This window comes from Gymnogyps californianus, chromosome 1 (genome assembly GCF_018139145.2).
Source record: "Gymnogyps californianus isolate 813 chromosome 1, ASM1813914v2, whole genome shotgun sequence".
Classification (NCBI taxonomy): Eukaryota; Metazoa; Chordata; class Aves; order Accipitriformes; family Cathartidae; genus Gymnogyps; species Gymnogyps californianus.
In genome coordinates, this window is record NC_059471.1 from 134,268,657 (window position 1) to 134,296,580 (window position 27,924).

At 42.7% G+C, this 27,924-nt stretch overlaps 1 protein-coding gene across 2 annotated transcripts; it reads right to left on the reverse strand.

Annotated features, from left to right (window-relative positions):
• Positions 1 to 1,021: 1,021 nt before the first annotated feature.
• On the reverse strand, positions 1,022 to 27,924 carry FOXJ2 (forkhead box J2). 2 transcript variants are annotated; one of them, XM_050898998.1, is made up of 11 exons: positions 26,528 to 27,924; positions 11,391 to 11,743; positions 10,798 to 10,872; positions 8,902 to 8,970; positions 8,392 to 8,532; positions 7,752 to 7,947; positions 5,523 to 5,852; positions 5,033 to 5,134; positions 4,364 to 4,564; positions 3,487 to 3,585; positions 1,022 to 2,903 (listed from the first exon to the last, which is right to left on the reverse strand). In XM_050898998.1, exons 2-11 carry the CDS (start codon positions 11,721 to 11,723, stop codon positions 2,815 to 2,817), a joined length of 1,635 nt encoding a protein of 544 aa, XP_050754955.1. In that variant the 5' UTR covers positions 11,724 to 11,743; positions 26,528 to 27,924; the 3' UTR covers positions 1,022 to 2,814. The 2 variants fall into 2 exon arrangements, with proteins under 2 accessions (XP_050754955.1, XP_050754947.1); XM_050898990.1 differs by having other exon boundaries at positions 7,752 to 7,950.

The window sequence follows — 27,924 nt, forward strand, 5'->3', positions numbered from 1 at the left end:
AGGAATAAGGTCAACAAATGGTATGACAAACAGCCACTAAGCATTGGTATAGTTTTCACTTTGCCTTTCTGGCGAGCCCAAGTTGACTGACTCACCGATCTCAGTGCCCTGAGAACAGCCAGCTGTGAGAACTTCCGACTCTTTCTCTTGACATCCTAAAAAGTCTCAGTCATGAAGTACATATAGGTGTGGGCTGTTAATTTAGCCATGTCCACACCCAAATTCTGTTTCTAAGGTAAGTAGGTGGGAATTGAGCCCACCTGAGGGGCGCCGCTGAAAAAAAATTCAATACTGGCACCAAAAGAGTTAAACCATAAACATTCACTTTTTCTTTTTATTAAGAAAGCATGCACAAAAATAAACTCGTGAGACCACGCCCCTCTCTCCCTGACCACTGACACAAAGCACAGGGGGCCACACCGCGCCGGAGGGGCCTGCAAGAACCCCTCTCCAGGACAGGCTGGCATCCCTCCCCTCCCTGCAGGCCGGTACCTGCGCACCCTGCAGAGCTCCACGCCGCCCACCCGATGCCTTCCCACGCACTAACAACACACATTTATTTCAGGGGCAGAGGAACGAGGCTAATTTGCACACTGACCGGCATGTATTTACATATGCAAATGAGGCGCAACTTAATACGCAAATGAGGCAAATATGCAAATGAGGAGCACTTGGATTCGCAGAAGGAGCCATCTTGGTTTGTTTTTCTGCCGGTGGTGTTTTCAGACTTCCACAGGGCCGGCTCTCAGTAACATCCTCTGCAAAGCACGAACTGGCACCTACCAGAGGTTGTCTCTCGTGGTTGTCTGGTGCCACCTTGCACAGAAACCCATCGCACATGCTTCCAAGCTGTATCATTCCCATCCTGAGGCAGCAGAGGTAACAGCTGACTCCACGTTGAAGTTGTCTGGGATTCCTCATTTCTCTTGGAAACACTCAATGACGAACTCCCCCCCCAAACACACACTTAAAGAAAAAAAAAAACAAAAAAACAAACAAAAATGTCCGTGTTCCCCCCCCCCAATACAGTGAGACTCTGTCCACTTTCCTGACAAAGATCCAATTGGTTTATCCCTACAGCAAATTTAAAAAGCAATGCTAGTTCCCCACCTTCCTGCAGTCAGAGAAGAGGTTATTACTCCCCTGCCCCAAGTCTGTCAAGCAGCCATGATGTTTCATTTCCATCTTGGCTCCCTTCACTTGTAAACAGGGAATAAGGGCTGGGGAGAGGCTTTACAAAATATTAAGAGGAAACAAGAGGTTTGACAGAACAGACCCATACCAGAAAAAAGGGCAACACAGGACATAGCTTTGGGGAGGAGTCATCTCAACGCTACTCCTGCTCCTGCACCTTTTCCACCTTCCTGATTTGCAAGTGCTGACAAAACTCATCCTTCGGGATCTACACCAGATTCCACCATCTCCCCAGCTGAACTGCAAGGGGTATGACCCACCCTCCTCCATTTTATACTACACTCTTTGGCTGTTCGGTTTAAAAATCTGCCCCACTTCGTCCTCTCTCTTCTAATGCACCTCTTACAAAAACCACTTGTGAGGGCCTCCCAGTTACTTGACCAGAGGGTCCAGCCCCTTGACCAGAAGTCCCCTAATTCACCTCCACTCTGAGCAGCAGCTTCCTCTTCCCACCATTAGCCCATTCACAAAGTGGGAAACACTGACTGAGAATTTGCACCTACACAACAAGACTCCTGTTGCTGGCACTCTCAAACCACAGGCAAGGACAGTCTCCAAAGAAATATGAGGGGCCGAGGGCCAAGTAACAAGTGAACAAATACTGATGGGAGAAAACTTCCAAATTTGCATATGCAAGTTAAGAGCCTCACTACATATTTTGAAGAAGGGCTTGAAGGGGTGGGGGGTGAAATTAAAAGCTCTAGGGAACAGAATTTGCTGAATCACATGTGACACCCCTGACTGCTTCTTTTACCTGATGGGTATGTAGGCTTCACCTGGAGACTGCAAAAGGCAGTGTAGAAAATAGGTCAGGATTCCCTCAAAATCTCTCTCAGTCCTCACAGATGGCACTGCATTCTGAAACCCAACTTCTCTGCTGAAATACCATCTCTGCTACATTCTCCGTTCTCCAAACTCAGGTCTACCCTCCCAGCTCAGCTCAGCTCTCCCCACCTCAGGGATTACCCTCTCTTTGTACTTGGGAACTCTACTTCTTTTCTTACTCTTCCTGCTGGTGCGAGAAAGTTCACAGAGCTAAGATCACCCCTCCAGTGTCCCTTTAGCCCCCTGACCTTTACAACATTTACGAAACAACGTAACTACAGGCTCCCAGGGTCCACTAGGCTCTCTCACTCCAGTAGCCAATACAACAGATTCACCGGCCACCTTGAAGGGAAAGAGGGATTGTTAAACGCAAAATGACAGAGGCAGAGAAAGATGCACTCGAGGATTCAGCCTTCCGAGGTCTTTTCATGGCACCAAAGACCTATCTTTCCGCCCTCCACAGGGCACCACGCAACATGAAACAGCCGATCTGATGCGTCCGAGGCCACCAGAGGAGGGGGAGGGCTGTGCTCAATTATTGGTAATAATAATAATAATAATAATAACAATAATAATAATAATAAACAAAAGAAGAAAAAGAAGATAAAACAGGACGCAAGGAAGGATTATCTTCGGCAGCATCTTGCGGTGGCTTCTCTGGCGGAGATAGAGAATATATATCTATATACAGGCAAGGCAGGGAGGCTGGGGAGGGTGGTGCTGGCACCATTGACCCCATGTCCCCCTCCCCTCCCACGTCCTTCACAAAGGACGGGCTATCAAGTCTGTAACTCGCTAGGTGATCAAGTCCCAGTCGAAATCATCGGGGATTTCCTCATTGGCGCCTGGAGGAGGCCCTGGAGGCCGAGGGACCAGATGGTGAGCTGAGCCAAAAACAAGAAAAAAAGAAGAGAAATGAAAGAGAACAGTTAGAATAAAAAATATCATGCTTTTTCACAGTGGGCCCTTGGGCAAAAGAAAGCATAAGGACTTTGGGCCTTCTCCCTTCCAACAGTCTAACAAGCAAAAGCACTACTAGCATGAATTTCTCTGTCAGACAGCACCTACCAATGTCTGTAGGTGGTCTGCTGTGAAATTCTCCACAGCAGCTTCTACAGAGGTTAAGTTTCAGCCTCCTTAACTTTCCTTACAGCGGACTGCTGATAGAGCACAAAGGACTTCATCAACAGAAGCCTCCCACGTAAAGTTGCCTTCAAGCAACCAACTGAGGGTGAGGCTGAGCTAGAAGACTATTTATGTGAAGTGAAAGAAATCAGGCCACTGAAATCCTAAACCTTGCCAGACCTATGGCAGAGCCCTAAATGGAGCGTCTCTTGCAGTCCAGGCTCCCTCTCTACCCTCAGTGCTCCATTTGATTAGTAAGTGCTTTGGGAGAAATGCACAAAGGGCTTGGGCACCGGTTCTTTAATGTTCATTGGTACAATATGCCTTAATGTCACCCCTTACCTGGGCGATTATATCCTGGAGAGTCCTGGGTGGAAATCTGGTACATAGGAGATGGCCCGGAGAAGAGATGGGGAGGCTGGGGCTGACCATAGGAGTTCACTGTGAAAGGAAAGGAATAAAAAAAAAAAAAAAACCAAACAAAAAACCCCGTTAACTTTCTGGTCAGTTGTCTTGGCCCTGACTGCGTGGCAGCTCAGCCACAGAGCAACTCACTCAGACCCACGGGATACTGAGGAGATGTTCAGCTGTTGGGTCCTAACTGCAAGCTATAGCTTGGTCAGGGATCTTGTTCTTGGAACCAGCAGGAGTTTCTCTATTATTATAAAAGAAGAAAATTTTCATCCAGAAACACCACAAGCTGGCTCAATATCATCCATTTAGTTCAGCACTAGATGACATACACCATCACAGTTCTATCAAGACCATGATATCCTCTGTGCTCTCCTCAGAGTGCATCCTCCTACTCCTTGTCCAGTCAGTATTTCTCCAACATGGGTGCAAGAGCTTTCTTCTTTACAGCTCCTACAGCTCCTGCCATCTGGAGTAGCAATCTCTCTACCTTGCCATTCCTTTCTGTTTGTCACCTACAAAAAACACCACCCCCTTCTCCTTTTATGTGTTTACCTTTTAAACGTATTTTTGCCTGAAGAGGTTGCCTGTCAATGCTATGTATCACATAATAACAGTCTGTCTAAGCCACAGACATAGGACATCCTAACTCTTTAAAGCCAGAGGAAGCTGAGTTGCTATGAACAGCTCTGACAGCCTAGCCCTGAGTTGCTCGGTGCTACATTGCCTGGCAAGGCTGCAAGTAAATTAGGATATTCACAGAATTGGGCCTTCATTTACATGTCATTTTGGTCTCCCTCTTAATTACCTTGGTTCATGGATTGCTCCTGTTTGCCACTGTTCAGGGCACAAGAATCAGAGATTCGGGGGGGCTGCTGTGGGCCAACCAGATGAGGGAGCTGACCAGTCTGGGTAAGGAAGTGATTAAGGGAGTCACAGAGGTTGGCAATATGGTGTTGATCCAGCGTCCAGTTCTTCCGCTCAGCCTGGCGCAGACTCTCCATCAGCTCTGCAGGGGACAAAGGACAATGTCAAAGACAGCACTCACACTGTGGTCTTCCCTGCAAAGAGTTTCTGTCTTCTACCCCTAAATCCTACCTTCTCCCCACAAACCCAACTTCATGACTTCGAATCTGTCACCAAACTCCTGGAGAGCTCCATATCTAGGATACTGTCTCACTGACTCAGGTACGGGAGGGAAGAGTAGGAGGGGAAAAATCTCAGTTAGCTTTCCAACATACTTTTATGAATTAATTCCCCCTGCCCCAAATTCCTGCAGTGTTCAAGTGCTTCAGGGTCTTTAACAGAACCCATGAAGTAGGACACCTCACTTCACAAGTAGAGGAGTTGAGTCACTGAGAAACCCATGGACTTGACATGGTTACATTAAAAAAAGATCTGGGCACAGCACTCACATATTCTAGACTACAGCCCTAGTCACTGAGTCACTGGACCTAGTCACTAGGCCAACACTGACCTGAGAATTGGGAGTGCTCAATGCTAGACCAGTTCAGCCGGTTTACCATCTTGAAGCTTTCCTTCAGGGAATCAATGCTGGAGCACCAATCAGGGGGAAAGGCTGGAATGAAATGGGGACAAGATTATTCCAATACAGATGCCCCTTTCCCTCCATCTCTTAATATAAAATGATTGGCCCCTCTTCACCAAAGAGCCTGATGCTACAGTAGCTAGAAATCCTTCCTCCCTTGGAAGACCGGGGATGGTGCCTCGTTTTTCATTTAGCCCCTGACTTTATCCTGCATCCCTAAACAGAATCCCAAACCCAGTGTGGATGTATCCTCCTTTCCTTCAGTAAGGAAGCAATTTCCCTCTCAGATTCCAATCATAACTGGCTTTCACCCTTCTTCCACACACAATGTAGGGAAAGCTCGCTTGTGGAATTTCTGTCTGGGGGCTCCTCACTGCTCCCTTTTCCCCAGCTGTTCTTTCCATTGCCCCTGACTCACCAAAGCCAGCATTGTTGATTGAAGCCTGTGACTGCTGCTGCTGCTGCTGGTGCTGATGTGGCTGCTGCTGTGGGTGGGAGTGCGGGTGATGTTGTTGATGCTGGTGGTAGCCTCCATGCTGCATTGGGGGCGGGTGCATGGACATCACTGGTGGAGGGCCATAACCTTCACCACCCTGCTGCTTTCCCCCTTGGGATGGGCAACCCTCTGGGGTTGGAGTGTGGAGTGGGGGAGCAGCACCCACTGATGAGGGGCCTTGCTGCTGCTGCTGCTGGTACATGTAGTAGTTGTGGTTGGAGGGCTGCATGTCACCAAGGAGAGAAGAGAAACCTGCCGAGTAAAAGAAAGAGGAGGGAGCTTTAAGAGCTGCCTGGATCAGACCTCTGCTTAAATTATCCATCTCTAATTTCACACTGCTCATCCTGCTATTTATGAAGCTTTTGGAGTGCCCTCTACAGGCTGCCAACAACTATCAGCTGCACAGTTACGCCCTCACTGTGCTCCAGACTGTTCAAAACAAAAGGCTCTACAACAAAGCTCCAGCAGGATTTAAACTTCTAGTACAGAGTTAGGCACTTAAATTCCTCCCTGAATTTTTTCCTATATTTACCAAAGTAACCCATGCCCTCCTGAAATGTCATGCACGTGTTGTTTTCCTAAAAAAGACCATTAAGCCAACTTAAACAACAAAACATTTAGAAAGCAGATAATTTGATAAATCTGACTTGCTGTTTCCAAAAGCTCCCTTCAGTTCCCATCTTACAAGCAGCTTGGTCAGGAACCTTCACAATTTTTCTCACACTGATCATTAGAGGTCACATATTCTACTGCTTTTGTACACAGAGCACATTGCACGCATCAGGGCTCCTTTATTACTTTTATTTCTCCTGACTCATTGGGTGTGTCATTTCTATCCTGTTGTATTTCAGGCATCCCCTACATGCAAGAGCATCAGGTGTTCTCCATTCTTCCCCACATCAGGAGCTCAGCATTATCTCTCATGTCTGCTTCTCCGGTTCATTGTCCCCTTATGTTGTGGAACCTCTGGGAAAAATCACAGTGAAGGGCACTACATGCCACTAACCTGAGCTACCCATTTCTTACTTTGAGTGCCTTTACTTGACCATCTGCCAGCAAGCCTCAGTTTTTCACTAGATCCAAAATCAACCCTTAGAGCACCCTACTACTGCAATGGGGCAAAAGGATGAATACTGCCACCCTGACTCAAAAGTTGCCCCCAAAATTTCCTCAAAAACTGCAAGTTTTCCTAGACTACCTTACAGCTGAAGACTTGGGGAAAAAAAACCAGACTGCTGCTAAGCTTTTACAAACAGAGGCACACACTGAGTCAAGGTTCTTCTCTACTGTTTTGTAGCTTGCTCATTCTACAACACCTCACACAACAGGCTCCTACTAGGAATCTCAAGTGCCAGCAATGATGAAAGCAGTAAAAGTAATAAATTTTTATTTCACTGAAGCTACAAGTTCAGGAGACTCCTCCTAGAGTAGCAAACTTTGCCTGCACTTTATGATGGTTGACAGCATAGGTGAGAGGCTCATCTAAAAATAAATTCCTTTTTACACCAGACTAATATTTAGAAAGGTGTTTAAAGGCGGGAACAACAACTGAAGATTTTTCTGAAGTGTTTTCTGTGTTTTCTCATCTCATCCCTACAGCGATTCTGCCCTCTGGTGGCTGCTTCCTCAATCCCAGAAATGCAAGCTATGAATGGAGTTGTAGGCTCTGTCTTCTGCGCTCTCAATCCACAAAGCTCAATTCTCCAAGGCCTTGTACAATCCTAGTTTTAACAGATCTGAGCAATGAGGACTCTCCACTCTCCTTCTGGAGAAACTCCACATGCAACGATCCCCTCCCTCTTATGGTTTCTAGCCTGACAGATTGTGAATACTTCTCTGACATGCTTTGAAATGAACTTCAGGAGTTCACTTCTCTAAGCTTCTGCCATTTTAGTATTTGCTTTTGTATCAACACAAGGTATTTTTAAATCATTATCCTCTTTATTCTGAGCGAGCTAGGGGGAGCAACAGATAAAGGACATGCAGATTTCTTATCTGCTCCTGGCAGAACTAATTACAGCGTGCCAAAGAAGGAAAGTCTGTTTGCACAGGCTCCTGAACAAGGAAAGACCTGAGAGATACCAAGGATAGATCAGTGGACAAGACTGTGTGGGCAGATACCTGCCCACCCCACATGACACATATAGTTACCGTGCTGAGAGGAAGATGATTTCTCCAGCATGGATTTGTAGAGATTTCGGAAGGACCAGCTAAGATCCTGGAAGTTGATCTCAGAGTAGGAGAACTTGAAGTCATGGTTGGCACTGTACAGCGGGGGTGGCACATCGGCCCCTTCACGGCCCTGCCCCCCTGCTACAGTAGAGGCAACATCCACAGGCCCTGCACCCTGCTAAGGAAGGTAGAAGTAAGGCCTTTAGCTTGTACTAGGTTTTGTAACTTGAGACAGGGATCCAGAGACTAGATACAGGTAGAACATGCACTGATATCCCATATCACTTAGCTCATCTCCCAACAGAATCTTCCCAAACGCCATTTTCCTTGAGGAAAATCAACTACCACCCTCCCTCTGCAGCACACTGGCTCCAGCCTTTTCTTCAGCTAATACCACTATGCCCTTATCCTTATCCCCATCCAGCCCTTTGTTAAAATTCAATTCCTTCTTATATTCTGTCTCTGCAATTTCAGCTTCTTCCCTTCTTTTTATGTTTGCCTCTATATCACCATTTGCACGATTCCCTCTCTTCTCACCACTTTGCTTTTCCATTCATGCACTTCTCCCCCTCTCCTTTTCCCCCGCCATAAGGCTTCTATCCTTTTCCCTGCTACTTACCTGACTGTAGTTGGCAATGGGGGTGGTGCTCTGGAGCGACAGCTGAGGGGTGGCCTCAGGTGGCAAAGAGGCTTCTGTGCTGACTGGAACAGCCCCTCGGGGACTTTTACTTGCCTCTTGCTCTGGGGAGTCTTGTGGTATCTGTGGATAGGGAAGAAAGAGAAAAGGAAAGGAGCAGAAATAAAAAACAGATGGAGAAGTGAAACTGCAGATGGGAAGCCAGCTCCCCCGCTCTAGAAGTTCATGGCTTAGAAAAGAGGAGGACCGGGCCTTAGTCACTGAAGAGTCAGGATAAAGGACTTCAAACAAGATTAACTTTGCTACTGAACAGCAGCAACGACAGCCAATCAGCAGGACATACATGCTAGTTCATTCAGTCCTAGCCTTTGTATCCCAATCTGTACACCCTGCCCCCAAAACAGTACCATGGTCTAGTGCTGGAAGGACTCCTTGGAACAAGAAGGGAATTCCCCCTCCTGCTCCATGCTGTCTGGAAAGAACAACACTCACGTCATCATCTGGAGGATGCCGCCTCTTGCGAGATATATCTGGACACGTATCTATTGTCCAATAAGAGCCCTGGAAAGAAGACCCATTGGTGAATGCATGATTACATCAGAGAGCTTCCTGAAGCAGGGGGTTACTGACTCAAAGAATGCAGCACCAACTGAACATTAGGACTGCAAGGACCACCCTCCAGAACATCAGACAACCAAGACTTGGGTGTTGGAGAGAGATTCCTCTCTTGCATTGGGTTTTACTGAGCAATGAGGTACGATCCTACTGGTGGAAGGCAGAATGCTCTATGTTTCCATCACTCCAAGATAGGACACCAAGAAGAGCAAAGGATGTTTTGATCCAAGCTAGGCCAACTCTTTTGGGCCTGCACACACCCTTCAGCACCTTCCTCACACCATGAATTTGTTATTGACTGATGAGAACCAACTCAATGTTCAGATTGGGCAGAGGATCGCTCTTTTTCCATGCTTGTGAGACTCCCCTTTGAGTACTGTGCCCATTTGGGGGGGTTCCAGTGCAAGACAGACACTGATGTGCTAGAATGCATCCAAAGAGGGGCCACCATGATGGTTAAGAACTAAAACACATGATGTACAAGCAGCTCACACAGAGATCTGTTTAGCCTGGACAAGAGAAGGCTAAGGGGATCTAACCACTGTCTTCAACTGGACATATTCAAAACTCAGTGAAGACCTCAACAACCCAATCTAATTGTCCCTATCTGGGAGGGGGGTGAGGGTGCGTGTATCTCCAGAGGTATACCTCCAGGGTGAGGTATCTCCAGAGGTCCCTTTCAACATAAAATAGTCTATAATTATGTCTGTTGTTTTCTGAATAAGTATAAAGAGAACTCTAGAGTGTGATTTAGCTCATTTTAACCTCCAATTGAAATCTGAATAATCAGTGACAAGCACAGGACAGGTTTTCATTACAAACCCAGCCCAACATGCCAATGAACACCTGCAAACATATACACTGAAGTCAGTTAGGATTTCCTGGAATAAGCCATATAATCAATGGTATTTTTGAGCAGTGATCTTCAAAGATATACTACTTCCATTCATAGATGCCAACTGAGCACCATTTTGTCCTTTAAATATAACCTGAAATAAAAGGCCTGAGCAAGTGGCCCTTTCTGATAACTTTAGGATGGCGGGGAGGAGACAATCTGTCTAAATACATAGCTTCTTGTCCCCACCACCTCCTTCTGCTCATTTTTCTTTTTTAATAGTAATAATATCTGCACGCCAAGATGCCAAGTCTTGGTTTTGCTAGCAATTTCCCTTTACAATCTATATATACTGAGAGCTTTATTAGCCCTTACTTAGCCAAGAACTCAAACTAAATTCTTGAGTTTTACTTGTAAATGATTTCTACAGATTTGAACTATCTGATGGTGACATTTTTTTCCCAACACCAAATGTTTTGCAGCCTAAATAGGCAGTAGTTCTGCTCTCACTTCCATGGATCTTGTGTCCATGAAACCCATGATGTCACATCGTAGCCCTGCCGTTCACCAGCAGCCACTATGGTCTTTCACAACAGAACAGGTTGGACTAGAACCACATTTTACACATAAAGATCAAGAAGAAAAAGAAACAAAACTAATAAAGTACATTCAACCCCATTTTTTTCCTTCTTCCAGTATCTTTAAAGTCAACCAAAGATCACAAATAAGAAAAATAATTGCTAAAACCATTAAGGCCCCTTTACAAGTTCCCTTTAAGTGAATGCTTCTGTAGCCAAAGCACTGCAGTAAATCTTACTAGTGCTTCCATTTTTGCCTACACTTTAGGTTTCAAATTCCAACCATGAGTTAGAAAGGGCAACCCCGGCTTATTCCCTGCAGTTTTAAATTGCTTGCCCAGGAGCATGAACATTTCTTACCTTCCCAGGATCATCTCTCGGTCGAGGCACCTTCCGAAAACATTTATTCAGAGAGAGGTTATGACGAATAGAGTTCTGATGAGAGAGTAAGAGATATAGGTAAGTGCTACAACAAAAACATGCAGCCTTCTGAGTATGCTCGGGAGCAGGTAGAGAAAATAGAAGGATGGTGCATACTCAAAAGCCAAAGCTCACCACATATACCCAGAATGGAGCGGAAGAGCAGCTGTGGAGAGGGAAGTATTAGGATGAATAATATGGGGCTGAACCACCTATACATCTAGAGAAGGTGCAACAAAAATAGTATCAGTGTGATGCAGAGGTTGGTAGTGATGTGGGTTTTGTGGGCGTTTTTTGTTTTGTTTTTCTTGGTTGTTGGTGGTGGGGTTTTTGCACACTCCTTAAGGGGCCACCACATACATACAACAAAATTATCACACAAAATGGAACTTCTGGCTCGCATTTTCTCCAGTTGGTCAACTTAGTTTCACACCTGTCTTTTTATTTTGCTCAGTGAGGATATTTTGCACATAATTAAGAAAATAAGTCCTGTAATTAGACAAAAAGGGTACTTTAGCGATGCAAGTCCTCACCTTCCAACCAATACCAGCATTTTTGTAGTAGGGAAAGTTGTCACAGATCCAACGGTAGATCTCACTAAGCGTCATCTTCTTGGCAGGTGATGAGTTGATGGCATATGTGATCAAAGTGGCATAGCTGTAACGTGGCTTCCCATCTTGGTGCACTGCAGCCTCATCCTTACTCAGGGTGGCATTGGGATCTGTCGGTGAGCCTGGGGGACATTTTCGGGCAGCCCCTGGAGGTCCTGCTTGTGAGGAACCCCCTAATTTTTCAATAGTAGCCCTTAAAGTAAGCTGTGGGAGCCAGTCTATGGAAGTGAGGCTGCTTTCCAGGTCAGAGGCCATGATGCTGGAAGCAGGAGTATCTGTGAGGAAAAAGGAGCAGAAAGGGAACTCCTGAGATATAAACAAGGTGAACCCTAAAACCAGAAACATCCATTTGCATTCCTTCTCTGCTTCTCCTCCTATCACAAATACCAGTGTGAAGATCATCCTACTTCATACACCTTATTCACAGTCAGACAGAATCATCCAAAAAGGGCTATAACTGTGTCTCTGGGAGGACCATCCTTGCTGATAGTAGCTGGGACAGTGCTGATGGTAACATTGCTACGACAGTCTTACCCAGAGCATCCCAACTGTTCCCATGTGAAGAACTAAGATCTATTCAAAGGAAGCGGAGCCTTTTCAGCAGCTGTATCACATTCACTCCTTTACTACGTAAGCAATATAACCTTGGGACCCTTCACCAAGATTACCTGTAATCCAGTAGGTTTACTGTGTCAGGTAAGAGGAAAATCATAGCTAAAAGGGAATACTCCTTCATGCCATATACAAACCACAATTTAATTAGATCATCTGGAAAAGTCAGGACTGTGACTAATTTGGGGGGAAATTAATTTCTCTCTAAGGCCTAGTCTCTCTTTTTGCATCAGGTGACATTATAATGAATCCTATTCCTTAGAGCTAGGATTACATATCTCATTTTAAAACACCAAGATCATGCATAATACTATATATAGATAATTACATCTACCATGTCGAGGTGGAACAGACTATATTAAGCTCATAATAGTTAAAGCTTTGCCTACCATAACCCATTTTTCCTAAATATACATATCATTTTATTGAATTAAATCTTGCTTAATTCACAATATAACAGGCAAGTATTTTCCCCAAATCTGAGACACAAGAAAAACTTACTTGTCCAAAGTCACACAACAAGTTTGCCACAGGGTAGAAACAGACTCAGGATCTTTCCTCTCATAAATATTATATATCTCCCCTCACAAAAATAAAACACACCTGTCCAACATGGCTAGCACTTGTACTCAGGGTTTTCTATTTAACAATTATGTTATATGAAGAAATTATTTAGCAGCATGAACTTGCATGAACTTATCCACTTGGCACACAAATTTGTATGCTGTCTTTTGTAGTAGTCAAGGCAGCAGAAAGATCATAATTCTTACTCATAATTGACTGCATCACTATACTAGGAGCAATCCCTTGAAGTCTGGACTGAGGTAGCTAAGTTTCCATGGCCACAACCTACACTGCTCGGCACTTACTCTTTGCATAAAAGAGAAGAATCATGTCTTGAAGGGCTGCAAGTGCTGCACCTTTCATTTGTGAAATTAATCTTTTTAGAGGATTAGATGATACTATCTTTGAGCATGCTAGTGCATACAAAAGGTAAATGCAAAACACACATGCACATACTTATGTACACACTCATGTAACAAATTAAACACATGCATACATGTAAGAGAGAACAGACCGACATGAACACACTCTGCTTAGGAAAGATTCATCAGCAGACACCTCCCACCAAGTGCATCACTCAGATGAGTGGATCAGATGAGACAGGGAGACACCCATCTGCATGAATACCAATTAGATACTCATTCTAAAAATAGGTATTTGACAATAACACAGTGTGGATGCATAGATCCAGAGACAGATGCACCCAGCATTTTGACACAGAAGCTCCCCGTTCTTCCCCCACAACCATATGCATTATACCTTGCACTTCTGCACTGAAGTGTTTTCACAGCACAAAAGCACTTAAAAGTCTACACTCCAACACGTGTGTATGCACTAAACCTTTCATTTTCATGCATGTGCTCATCACACCTCTTAGGGCTCAAACACCTACACAATACCCCAACAAAATACATCCCTCAACCACCACAAGCAGTGGCTCCAAAGCCCTGGGCTCAGAAAACACCTCGTAATTGCACAGCTAAACATTATCACTCACGCTCATATGCATGCACAGACTGAAAAGTAAAATTGCAGCACTACAGCATCTGTAGCGAGTGGAAACATTTTTCTGTCTGTGGAGGAAAGGAAAAGCCCAACTGCTACTAACTTATCTATCTACTCATCTGCCACACTATCACATATGATAGCGATGACTACTTGCTACACAGCTAACTAGATGATCAGAGCTGCAAAAGGCTTTCCATTATCCACCCTCCCTCAAGTTGTTGTTTATTGAATATAGCTCTTTTTGGCTGAATTGATCTAATCTCAAACATTTAAATTTAAAAAAAAAAAAAAAAAGCAGCACTATTCCTTCCTGAATTACACAAGGGAAAAGCAACAATGTATTTTTATCCAGTGGGCATGGACAGACTGCTGAGGTATCTGTGTAACTGAAACACAGCTATATTTGCATGGTAACTTTGCAGGTACAGCCCTCACTAAAAGGAGTATTCAACTTGGGAGTAAACAAACATGAACTAAATATCAGTTGAATGCTTAATTTTGTAACTGTGCCTCATATAAATTTTAATTTCCACAGTGCAATCAGAGAACAAATTACTGCTGCTTATCATATGCATGTTAAACCATTATGAAATATCAGTTGTGCTAACAATACAAATCCAAAATAAAATAAATACAAATTTCCCAGCCACCCCCCTGCCTTTTATATTTTTTTTAAGACAAGCACAGAAATCAAGAAAATTAGGTTATAAAAGCCTATGGCAGATTAAGATACCAATCTGAAACACCAGAAATTCAAGAAGCAGAAGAAAACACTGCAGTTTTCACAGAGCTTCAGATTTGCCCAGGTTATGTCAGTAGAGCATTTGGGATGACTGGCTATGCTGTAAAATGTAAGGTTGATATGCAACATGCCCATTGCCAAATACACAAGCATTTGTGTATTTGTGTAAAATACACTTGTCAAGGGAGACAAGGAAGGTTAGAATTGGGTCACATTACACCCACACTAAGAATGTGAATATTTTCATTCCCTGGTTTATAAAAATCTTTGACAAGAAAACAAAATCCCAAAATCTTAAATAACAAAATTCTGTGTATACATATGCACTAATCACCCAGTACTGAAACAACTACTTTTCAGTAAAATACAGCAGCTGTTTAAGAACATATATGCTAGACAGTAATTTAGGACAGAAAGTGAAGACTCAGACCCAATAGCAATCACATGGGAAATTTCAAAGCAGTGGAATAAGATTTTTTTTTCCAAGTTTGAACTTGATCATGTTACTGGATTTATAAGTCAGTATCCTGGCAATATGGGATCTGTAATAATCAGGCATAGTCAAACCTTAGGCAAGGCAGCAATTCCAGAACACTGTCAATGCAAAAATAATTTGGTGTAATTGGCTACTAAATTATTTGAAAGAATACTTACTATACCAGTAATATTTGCCATAATTTGTGCTGCATATCTCATTCACCTGATCCAAGCAGTACACCAGCTTGACACTACTTAATGGTATGATAAAACAAGACTGCAGCCAAACCAGAGCAGCTGATGATTCTTCCAACTTTCCCTTCCCAGTTTATTGCCTGGCAAATCTTCTTTCAAACTCTTCTCTTATGATCCCACTCAAATAAAGAAAAAAAAACTACTAATGACTAACAAACACATTGAACTGAAATCAAAGGTGTTTAAAAAAAAATCCTACCACGTTAGCAAGCCAGAATTAACTTCGAAGAAGTAAAAAGAAAGTCTAAGACCAGAATTCATAATCTCCCACTTTACATGGTAAATGGTATCTGTTTATGTATTTGGCTGACTTTAAAAACCAAGGGTAAGGTAGCCAAGTCATAACCACCATCAACAGCTGGAAATTGACTGCAGAGTCTTCATTTCTCAAGCACTAACTAGTTCCAGTACAATCCCAAGTCAAGACAGGTCAGAGAGATGCAAAAATGACAGCCAAGCATTGATCCAAAACTGCAATTAAACAGACGAGAATCTGTCTGATTCGTAAGAAAAATGTATTAATCATTAAAGAAAATCCTAGCATCAAATACCTTTTAATAACCACTAATTCACTTGGGACTAGTAATACAGCTTTCCAGGAAAGCTACTGCCTTACTTTGAATATTTGCAACTAGCAAATCGAACCTCAGGCTGAAAATGCAAGCCAGCCTTCTGTCTATCACATAGTACTATCCCTGCCATTGGACTGAAGAAATCTGTACTTCGCCTGCCCTGCTATTTTGCAAATGCTTGCTCTAAGCCAGTCAGATCTTATCCAAGATCACTGCTACTTATATATCAGGACTGAAAAATGTATGAAATGTGGGGAACAGCACTCTAAGGGTCTTATTGAATGCAGTTAATAAACATTTATAGCCTGAAACGTTCTCTAAGGCTGAACTCAAAGGCTGGCCAGTTACAATCAGTTATGACTGAAGCAGAGAGTCATACCATGAATTAAACTACGCTGTGCACAGCCTACAGAAGATGCATATTCTAAAATAAATCCCTACATTTACTTTTCTGTATTTACTTTCATTGTTGCTTTATTTGCTGCTATTCCAATCCAATGAAACACTACTGGCAAAACATTCAAAGGACACTCAACTTAGGTTTCTCAACATAAACTTTGAGAGGGAAGAAATGCACAACAGATTACCAAGCAGTGAGAGACATTGCTGTAGAACACCTATAAAAATAAAGCCACTTCTGTTTAGATGCCTGAAACACAGATCCAGTGATCTAACTAACGATATTCATCTAATATACTCAGAGATACACCTAGCTTCTAACCTATTTAACAAACAAAAAACCTCAAACTCAACAAACTGGCAAAAAAGAACCATTTGACTGCAATCTTTCTGAAACAGAAAGATGAGCGCAATGTCAATTAGAGGAAACTGCCTCAAAAAGTAAGGAGAAAAGTAACACATAAGAATACCACGTGCATGGAGAAATGGAGAGCTTCTACTTTGATGGAAAAAGGCAATTTTGACATACTTGTGTAGATTACACATGCAAGAAACCTGTATTCTTTTGCCAATACAGAAAGGGGAAAAGAATCAATTTTGCTAACTCTGGCAGGAAGAGAAATTTGCCATTTCAGGACACGTGCTTTCGCTCAAAAACAAGGAGGTGTGAACTAAGAGGGCAGGAACAAAACACTTTAAAATCTTATCTTCTCTAAGCAAACATTCTCACTGAGAGATATTTGTTTCATGTAAGAAATTAGAAAAAAGGGTACTGATTACCTGCATAGTTTGAAATTGTTATCCATCATTTTAGTAACTACTTGTGAGAAGCCTTCAGGAAATTGTTTATGTTTCTGGAATTAAATCCAGAAGGAAGAGAGAGGCTGCTGGATATTGTTCATAAAATGAAACTTAACCTGGAAGGAGTGGTCGGTGTCATGTTAGTATATCAGCAAACCAAAAGAAAACCACTGCAATTTGAAAGTACACTGTCTGCAGTGCCATATGAAAGGAGGAAAACCAGTCCCTGGGGCAAAGAGGTAAGAGAACTCGTCATACCCTAGAACCATGTTTCCCTTCTTTGGGAGCAGTAGAACAAGCCGAAAAACATTTTCCCAATAAACTATACACTTGCAGATGTGGTAATAGGGGGCACATAGTTCTCGCTAGTCCGCTAGTCATGAACCACAAAGGAAAAAAGAATTCAACCAAAGGAAGTTACTGTCACCTAAGAGCACAGAGCGCGGTATCACCTATATGAATATGAACTGTCACAATCTGCACCTGTCCATTGCACAGTGGTCTGACTCTATACCCCTACTCAAAACTACTTAGTGTGCAAGATGGAATGGCTTTGAATGTTCGATGCTATTTTGTGTAGAAGAACACAGGTGGTACAGTAATTATGGCATCCTGAACTGGAAATTTGCTAGAAGTTACAACACAACACACTAAGATGGTACTGAAAAACCAGCGCTAGAGGAAGAAGAACACTTTTAGACCATGTATAGCTTAATATAAGTCACTGGACTAATTGTTCTATTATAATTGAATTGTTATACAGATATGGTTTTCCTTTAACAAACAGAAATCTCAACAACATAAGGTTCATATTAAGTCTCAAGGAAAAATGAAAACAAATTTGTTTTCGTAATAGTTACTAATTACATAAATATTATAATAGCACATTTTAACACAGGACCTTTCAATTCCCTCCATTTTGTGAAGTGTGCCCGGGCAGGGTATAATTTTGTATTTTGAATTTAGTGAATGAATGGCACTGACTGTGTATGCATTCTTGGTACTAATGAAGCATGAAGTCTTGTGGGGACTATAAAGTCACCAAAACCCCCATGTTGGAAGTGCATCAGGATCCAATTCCAAAAGCAATTATGTACTAGTTTTGTACGAAACTGACAAAATGGTATAGTTTACAAAACCTGACCTGCTTATTTAAACTTATCAACAGATAGCATTGCAGCCAAAGTCTAAAATATTCTCATGTCAAGGGAGACGGGCATAAAAGGCTAGGATCAAGCATAGCTAGTGCCTTGCCAGATTTTAATAAGACCAACTAATCAAATATTTTTGTTGTCTGCTATATAAACATGCAGCAAAAATGCATTGAGAAATACTACACAAACGTTGCAGAGACCCCTCAGACAGTCTGAAAACATGTGTTCAAAGTTAAGATTAGTTTGCTCATTTATGGTGCTGTGTAAGTGAAAGTGGGGAATACGTAACACCTGTCAAAAGAAACAGCAACTGATACTGAGAATACTGGTATGCCTAAAATACTTTTGAGCCAAAAATTATTTTCTTTGTAATGAGACTACTATAAAAGATTTATTCTAATAATAAGCCAAATGTCCCATGACAACACTCCCAATAACAGATTTGAAGAAAAAAGTAAACCAAGCACTTTGAAGAAGCACAATGAAAATACATCACCACAGCAGAAATGCCTCTACAGCATCCCTTCACCCTCAGTACCACTACGCAATATTTTACCATTGGAAGTAGGAGCTGTAATTCTAAACATATGCCAAGGCAGGCAAGAGAAATCTTTGGCATTTGCTTTAAGAATATTAACAGAACAATTACCCTTACACTGAGAAAGGTATTGGGTATTGTTTTTGGAATAATTCAAATTTATGAGCACATATCTGGAATGAAATTTTCCCTTGTAAACCAGGAAGTCTGTGGTAGAGAAACTGTATCTCAGAGAAGACATTTCCCCCAGCCTTGTGGGAGCACCCAGGTTGAAGAGAAGGATTTCAATTTTAGCTGCCTATCAGAATCACATCCAGTAGTAAACCTTCAGTACGGGATATGCAAACACTGATATGATACCCAGATTGTCTCTGAAATTAGAGACAACATCAGAAGTAGATCAGCATGCAGAATATCTTGCTCAGATCTTCACACCGTTGCAAAGACAGGTACAGAAACCCAGGTTAAAAGAATGCAACATGCACTTATAAATGAAAACCGTATTCTTATTCCCATTAAAAAATGGGTCTATCAGTGAAAAATTACTGTTAACCTTGCAGTTTAATAATAGTAATACTACAAAGCTTCTATGTAAGAGAGCTCCCAGGGCTAAACGAATGCCAGCCAGGCATAGTGAAAATGAAAACCTAACTGCAAATGGTCAGAACCTGTTCACCAAAGGCTGAACCACTGAAAATAGATTAGTCAATATGAACTCTGCAATAGTTGCTGAAATAAGCTACAACCCAATCCGTCCCACTTGTGGAAATGGGTATCAAGCACTAGCAAGAACCATGTACTGAATTCACAGAAAATAAGGAAATTGGTATCAAGTGCAGATTAGTTGTATACCATGTGGCCAAAATGTACATACAGCAGATGCTCCCAGAGTTAAGATTACCAAAGCACTGCAGAAAAGCCTGTTAAAGAGGAGTTTGGAAGCAAAGCGCAGTTGAAATTGAAGTTGGAGAATGATCAGAAGAATCAACTAATACTGTGTGAAGCTCATAAATTAGGTCTCAACCACTGTTTTAACATAATTCCTCTTCACTATTCTGTTAGCTGTTATTCTGAACTAAACTGACTGAACTGTCTTCCAGGAGACAAAACACCTGACAATCCCTAGCCAGGTTCACAATTTGTAAAGATTTGTACCAAGCTTGAAGGCGAAGAGGATTCAGAACCACACTAGCAAGGAACACACACCCATTAACAGTTTCTTCTGGCTTAAAACGCTAGCATTGCTACTTGGCTTTCTGCATCCTACTCATAAAATGCTCCATTTTGTGTATCATCCTCAAACTAAATCTCCTGTTCATTTCCTTACAGACACTGAAAGAAGTCCCTTTCTTCCATACACTTGCCACAGTTGCCACATTGCAACTGCGAGTAAATATTATTCTGCTCCAACCCTGACCTTCCTAGTCTTTGAGATGTTGTGTCTTTGCTTATGATGATCTTTATTTACTTTTGTTAATCATTCTTCTTTACAAAAAAAGTCAGGGAGAGGAGGGTATATATAATAAGACAACTACCTCTGAGTATCAGTTAGACCTTTTGAATAATTTTCAAATATGCAAATAAGTAGTTTCCAGTACCTCTGGCCTCTATTGGCTGGCAATTTTCCTGTATGTATCAAGGTATGAGTCAGCTGAGGAAGAATGTGAAGAGATGCTCATGCAAGAAATGGAAACGCACAATGTCATGCTTGTGTTGCTGGCAGAGCAAAGGACAATACAATAAGAGACAGCAACAGATAGGGAAGAAACATAATTGTGAAGGCCCCTTAGAGTGAGTACAAAAAGCTGGAACCTTCTCTGGTGGATGATAGCCAAAGGAGGTAGAGTGACTTGTCAAGGAGATGGCAACATGTTGAGAAAACACACCAGGAGGATAGCTTCAGTAACTGTGTTTTTAACAGGACAAGAAGGTAACACAGTTGTCAGAGGCCAGCAAGAACAGCTAGCAGTAACCAAGATGGTAAATGAAGGAGAAAGCATAAGGGTTACCCAAAGAGATTAAGAAAGAAGCAGGAGATTCAGGCCATGAAACTGAAAGATGAGTCCCTGTCCTGCATGTGCAGAGCAAGAAGAGTGCGAGAAAACCCATGTTATAGGCCCAACCGTGGAGGCTCGCAACAGAGGAAAGCAGGAAACAAAGGGAAATCTCAGAAGAGCTTTCTGGAGTTCCATCTTGGCCTCAGCGGTCTTAAACTTGCAGCAAATCATTCAAAAAAGATGTTAAGGTAGTATGCCAAGTTGCATAATTTAATATCACTGGCATGAAGGAAGTAAAGAAAAGCAAAGAGAGGATACCAGAGGTGGGTCTTCATGTCTAACTCACGAAAAAATAAATGGAGGAAGGTAAATAGCTTAGTGCAGAAGCTACTGAATGAATGACTAGAACAGTAGGAGGGAAACCAGGAAAATACTGACACAAAAGTCAAGGGAGGACAAGATTTCAAGACTGGGCATGATCAAGTGTCAAAAACAGCAGGGAAGCCAAGAAGGATGAAGATGGAATAGAGAGCCTGAGACCTGGCCAAGAAAAGGTCATTAGAGATCTTAGGAGAAGCTTCAAGGGAGTTAGAAAATCTGTACTTAAATCAACTTAAAAACAGTTCTAGGCTGCAGACATGGTAAAGGATCTTTCAGTTTTGGAGTTACAAGTCCTTCCATGAAACAAAAATTAACTGGGGCACCATGCTTTCATTGTTTCTTAATGTCACAAAAAGCAGCAAAAAGCAAAAAGCAGGTTTTGAGTTCACTATCACATTGTAGTTAAGGTAATCAACAGCAAGAAGAACAGCCAAACTTTATAAAGTGTTTTTCATCCTTATACTTTGGAATCCTTATAAAGGATCAATAACCTATTCCAGGATAAATGGGAAACCATGCATGGAGAAGCGCGCAGCCCAAGGTCAGCCAGCAAAGGAGCAGCAGAACCATGCAGAGAACACAAGTCTCCCAAATCCCAGACCAGTTCTCTACATGCAAAGCTTGTCTCCTTTGTTCAGATAGAGATAAAGGGAATTTCAGAGGTAACTATTTCAGCAGCTTGTTTATTTTTCTCTGCAAGTGCCCGATGGGGAGGGAGAATTGTTTTGGCTTTACTTAATAATAGTTTTTTGGGGGAAACTGAGAATTCAGAAACTTTGCTCCTTTAATTTGTGACCACAAAGAGTTCAGATTCCTTCCCAATTATTCAGATTTGAACTTTTAACAGTAATTACATATTTCTGCTATAATCAGCCACAGTCTTTATACAGCAAAGAGCATAAACAAAATTTGAATTGCTAATTGTAAAAAACAAAAAAGCAAATTTTTTTTCCTCGAGGTATAAAAGCTCTCACTCGTCTTCTCCCCCTCTCCCTCATTACTCAGTCTCCCTTATACATAAAAAAGGGCCAAAAAAGAACACACATTCCTTTATTTCTTGACTTCACATCAAGTAAACTGACCAGCTTAGAAAGACGGGGAATGAGGTACTGGGCCTTGCACAGATTGTTCACCCCAATTCTCAAAACCAAGAAACTGAAGTGCTGGAAGGAACCAGAGAACATAACACAAGTGCTTTTCATTCTAACCAACTAAAATTCAGCTATTCCTGAGGAAGGGAAGGGTGCAGGGGAGAAGGGAGGGTGGGAGAATGAGTCGGATTATGGAGACAAAGCACCATTCCCAAGCCTAGCAGAACTGGGTATCTTCAGAGGAACAAAATTCTATTTATTATATAGTGGTAAAAAAGAACAGGTTTCTTGACATAACCTCAGACAAAAAACGCTATGTGTCCACAAGCATATAATCTAATGAAAGCCAAACCAAGAACAGGTCAAAATGCAGGTGTGGAAGTAAGAGCGGGGCCTGTGAGTTGTAGTAAGAAAGGATTCCTGCCAGCGAAGAATCCTAGAGAGGAGATGAGTGATGCTTGCTTGATGAAGAGAGAAGCAGCATTTTAGGCTTGTACAACCACAGGACAGAATACCAAAGGGACAGTATGGAAAATGAGATGCAAAGAGCAGTACAGAGAGAACTGGGAGGAGGAGTGGGGTGTAGGAGGAAATGAGAGTGAAGAAGTAGGCGGGGTGGAAACATGCTGGGCCTTAAAGGTGCAGGACAGGAACCTGACTGTGACACGATGCTACGAAGCCCAGGATGGGATTCAGGAAAGGGTTCACAAAGGTCAGGAACTAGCAAAATCTGTGTGTTGTCTACCTTTAAGACACCAACTCCAAGGTTCATAATAGGATGAGGTAGAGGATGGGGCAGGTCAAAGACAGAAGGATAAAACAACAATCTAGTCCAAATCTTGGCAAAGGACACATTAAATCGGTCCTCAACTCTGTTGCAAGGTCTCCGAATTTTGAAACATTCCCAGTATTTCGCATTTTCATTTCAAACTTAAAATGAAAATTTTCAATTAATTAATTGTGAAAACATACTGCAGCATGCTTGCTCTCTCTCAGTAATACACACACAGAGACTGCCTTTAAAAGTGAAAACATGAGTATAGGGCAGAAACATGTTATAGATTTCATCATATATCCCTTAGAAGAAAGAAAGAAACAAAAACAAAAAATAGATAGCAAGTAGCCATACTGACTCCTACCAAGATGATAAGTATTTGGGGGTTGAACACATCAACTGGATATTCTTGCTAAAATAACACGATGTGCAACAGCCAGTAATACAGAGACTTAAATGCTTTTCTTTAGGCTTCAGAGTTAATGCAACTGGAGAGTTCAAACATTTCAGAGATACCATTTTAGGCTGTCCATTAATCTAGGCACTACTCATCTTTTCAAAGTTGTCTTCCAGACTGAAAATGCTAGAAACAATATTTTTTAGAGTTTCAATTCTGAAGCATCACTCAGCAACAGATTCTGCAAATGGAGTACTACAAAACACAGAGGGTTCTGCGTGAAAGTCACTGGTTACAATTCTACCCAAGCTTGGGAGAAGCAAATGGAAAAATGAGTCCAAAAGCATTTCATCTTTTGGTTGTTAATGACCGAGATGTAATTCCTATCTGACAGCTGTGTAAAATGAGATAATCAGCTCAGTTCTGCTCTTGAGGGACAGCTGTCCATATCACAGTTGCCATTAACCATACCTCCTTTCTGACGCTTGAAGTAAAGGGCCAAAGATCCAAACTGTGATGCAGACAATCTCCCAGTATATGAAGGTCAGCTGAAGTTTAGGGGAGGAGATAGTAAGCAAAGATACCTGTACCTCTGTGGCAAGAAAAAAATTCTCCAGAGACACCAGCATTCAGCTGTATTTTTATAGAAGAAGAAGGGGGAAAAAAAAAAAAAAAAAAAGTACTACAGTAGTCACAACCCCATCTCGGACTGGGAAATTATATCCAAACTCCTCAAACTGTTTATTGCATTTCATTCCAACTTTTCTGACTCCTTATTCTATCCTAGAAACTTGCCTACAGAACCAGATTTCACGATAAAACCCAAGAACTTACAGAACACATACTTAAACATTAATATAACCTTATGATCTTCTAGTAGCGTAATCCTTTTCCCATAACTCTCTAGACCTTCTAATTTCATTTTACTTAGGGCTTTACCTGAGAAACACCACACACACAGTTCTCAGATGGGAGTGGAGTGCCCATAGGACAGGATCAGACTGCTTCAACTTAAAAAGTCAACTTTTGGAAGCATGAATGTCCAAATTTAAATTTACAAACCCATACACGCATAACTAAGTATCTCTTTACTCAAATGTTGAAGTCAACTCTATGTTCCTGGGCATTTGCAAGACTTAGGCTATTTACTTAGGTACCTAAATGTGTTTTTTAAAGTCTAATTTTAGGTGTTCAGGTTTAACATTCTTAATGTAAACTCTTAAAGACACAGCACTTTCATTTAAATGTGTCTATAAAGTATCTTGCACTTTTATGAAGATAAATAATACTCTCCTTTTTTCTTTTATGGATACTTTTGTATAAAGTAAATGGTGTGGAACAGCTGCAGTATTCCACCTCAGAGGAAGCTGCATTTTCGCCTGTGATAAACATTTGATGTAAATACCATGATCACACTGAAGAGCTATGCTCTCTAAAAATTATTCCCTTCCTTAAATTCATCAGTATGTCCCAGCTTTTGTATAGCTGTGTTTTAGACTACGAGATCTTCAGAGCAGAGATTGTCTTAATTTTGTGTGTCCAAGTCAGCACCGAATGCCCTGTCAGCAATTAAAAAATACATAATGATTACTCTACAGCACATGACTTTCAGCCTTGTATGTCTGTCATGAATATTTAAAGCTCAGGCAGCAAATACAAAATCTTAATCTTTATCATTAATAATGAAGAAAAAAACATTTCATATACAGAAAGATAATTGTTGTGGGAGAGCAGAATTTTGTAGGGCTGGCATATATATTCTGTAAAGTGCCCTGGCATTCATCAGAGCCAAAAGCACCTGAAAAATGTCAAGTCATTACTGTGAGGAAGGGGGCAGCATGAGGTAAATTAACCTCAAGAGCATGAAAAGTCAGTTACCCCCTTGAATGTACAAAGGCCAAAATGCCTCAGTTATCTCCTCCCTTGTGCTAGATAACACAGCTGTACTCAGAACAGGCTGATTGCATAACTATAGGGCAACAGGTAGGAGGGCATCTAACAGTACCCCCAGAACATATGTACACTTCATGGTTCAGCCTTCCCTTAGAAAGAGGCACCTTCTAAAGCTACGGATAACTGTCAAAATTCTCTGCCAAAATGGGGACTCCCTTTCGAGGGACCTGGCATCTTTTGTCTGATCTTGCTAGCAAATTACACCAAGGAGTTCCTTCTTCAGGGAGTCCCTGTTAACCATTGTGCTCCCAAATGGATTCCAGAAGGGTTCCTGTCCTGGCCAAGGACCCTTTGATCTTGGATTTCCCCAATGCTATCTCACTGGGGAACAGAAACAGGAATATCTCAGGTGAGATATTAAAGAATCAGGCATGATTCTTCTGCTATGGGAATCTGCTTTGGCTTCATTTGAGATGAAGTCTCCCTTGGACTTGGTTTCTCAGGAAATCACTACGTTAGTGTCAGAATATTCATTTGTGACTGGAAATTAACTGCCTCATTTACCAAAAGCAGCCAGCTTGACTCACCACGGCACTAGCATTAGGATTCACATTCCTAGCCCCCGAACACAGCATAAAACGCAGATGAAGACTGGTGGCAATGGAATGGCTTCTTTTGGCTTTCAGAGCAGGTTCCACCAGCACTGTCACGGTTTTCAATCCCAGGCTCCTGAGCACCACAGAACCCACTCTCAAGGGCACTCTTTCCAGAATTCATCCCACAGCCCCTAGGTACATTAGGACACACATCTCGGAGTACTAGCACTGGGATCTGTACATTCAGCTCCCAAGCACAGTGAGGTCTGCATCACACAATGATTTTATTACCACAGTTACGACGAGCATAGTAGGACCCACATGGAGAACAACTGACACTCCAACCCCACGGGTGCATCCTTGGACACTAGCACTACAAATCACTGCTCCTGTCTCCTCAAAGCTTTTTTGGCTAGTATTATCCTTCTCAATGACCCCTAAATGACAGAAATTAATTTCACACCGGTGATGATAAAGGTTGAGCCTAGGATGAATAAACCAGTGAAAGAAAGTAGAAGGGAAAGGGCAGAGAGGTTTCTTACAATTAAATAGGGCTAAGGTCTCCCATAAGCTAAATAGTGAGAGAAAGAATCAGGTCAATTCCATATAGCATATAAGGGAGCTAAATGAGAGAGACGGAGAAAGACATGCAGAAAAAGAAGGCTGGGGAGAGGTTTCAGAAACAGAAAGAGGGATAAAAGATTAAAAGGAAAGCAGATACAGTGAGAGAAGAGACAGAAAACAAGGACAGAAGGCAAAAGAGAAGGACAGCTAGGAATAGAGAGGTGATATAATGTGGTCACTCACTCTGTCTGGAAGATTTTCTGGAGGGAGGTGGATTATCTTCAGTGCTGGTTTCTGGGGTGCTGCCCTTCACACTCCTTCTCTGAGACCCATCCTCAGAGCATTGCTGTCAGCTATTCCAAGAGCTTCTTCAAGAAATACTTTGAGGGTGAAGGGATTGCAGATGAAATCAGGATCTTGAGTATTAAAACAATCTGCTTGTGATTGTCAGTCCCCTAAAACTGCTGGTTTTATCCCAGGATGGAGATCCTCTCTCCTTTTTGGCAGCTACCTACTAAAGGGGTGTTACCCTGGGAGACAGCCTTTTCACTGATTGTCAAATTATTTCAGAGATCAATTTCCCCAGTCTCCCTACCTGTAAATCTCTGTTCTCTTTCCTCTAAGTGCACCTTGTCCTTAAGGGTGGGCAAATCTCCTTCTCCGAAAAAATTCTTGCTATCTCTGTGGATATTATCAGCAAAATCTGCCTTTCCTTTCCCTGTAACTGGGAGGTGTGTCTTCTCTCCTTGCACAGGATCTTTGAAGAAAACCCCCTTGGGATTAGGGATCTTCCTTGGGATGAAGGATGATGAGGTCAGTATTGGAAATTACCTTTATCTCCAGTGGTTAACAGCAACTGGAAAAAGGAAGACTATCTAAATCTGCCTCTGCTTTCTCTCCCTTGTTTTGCTTTCTGTGCTGCCTGCTGAGCAGATGTAAATAATTAAAATTAATAGGTAAGTATCTGAAGCTCTTGCTTATTTCTGTCTTGGGGGCTGCCTCTCTTGGGCATATGGGGTTTCTTTTGTAAAGACTCCCCTGTTACTATCTGGTCTGGGGAAGAGCTGTCTCCTCTGCTTGGGGGAGGAATTTCCTCAGTAGCAGGGGGGAGTAGGTGATAAGGGTTATTCTCACAACCCTCAGAAACTGGGGTCTGAGGACGCCTCTCCCCTGAACAGGTATTGAGGGAGCTCCAGGAGGCTCTATTCCACAGCAAGGAAGAGCAGACCTGCTTCTAGCTAGTTACCAGGGCTTGGGGCCGGGGGTCTCTGCCCACCCTTGGCTCATTAGTGGGGAAGGGGGCAAGTGTTAAGCTCCCCCACCAGTTGCGGGGAACGGGGCTGGCAGGCAGGGGCGGCGAAGGGCCGCCGGGGTGTCCCCCCTGCCGGGAGCAGGGCTGCCTAACGGGGTGTCCCCTCACCGCTGCGGATGGGGCGGGGGACGGCGGGCAGGGTCTCTCCCCTACCCCGGCAGGCTACGGGGGTGTCCCCCCACCCTGGCTGCCCGGAGTCTGTCCCTGGCTTCCCCCCAGGCCCCAGCTCCTCTTGCCCGGGCCCGGCTACCACGGGAGGCCGCGGCGGCTCACGGGCCTGCGCGGGGCTGAGCGGCCGCCTCCGCCGCCTTCCGCTGGGCCTCGGCTT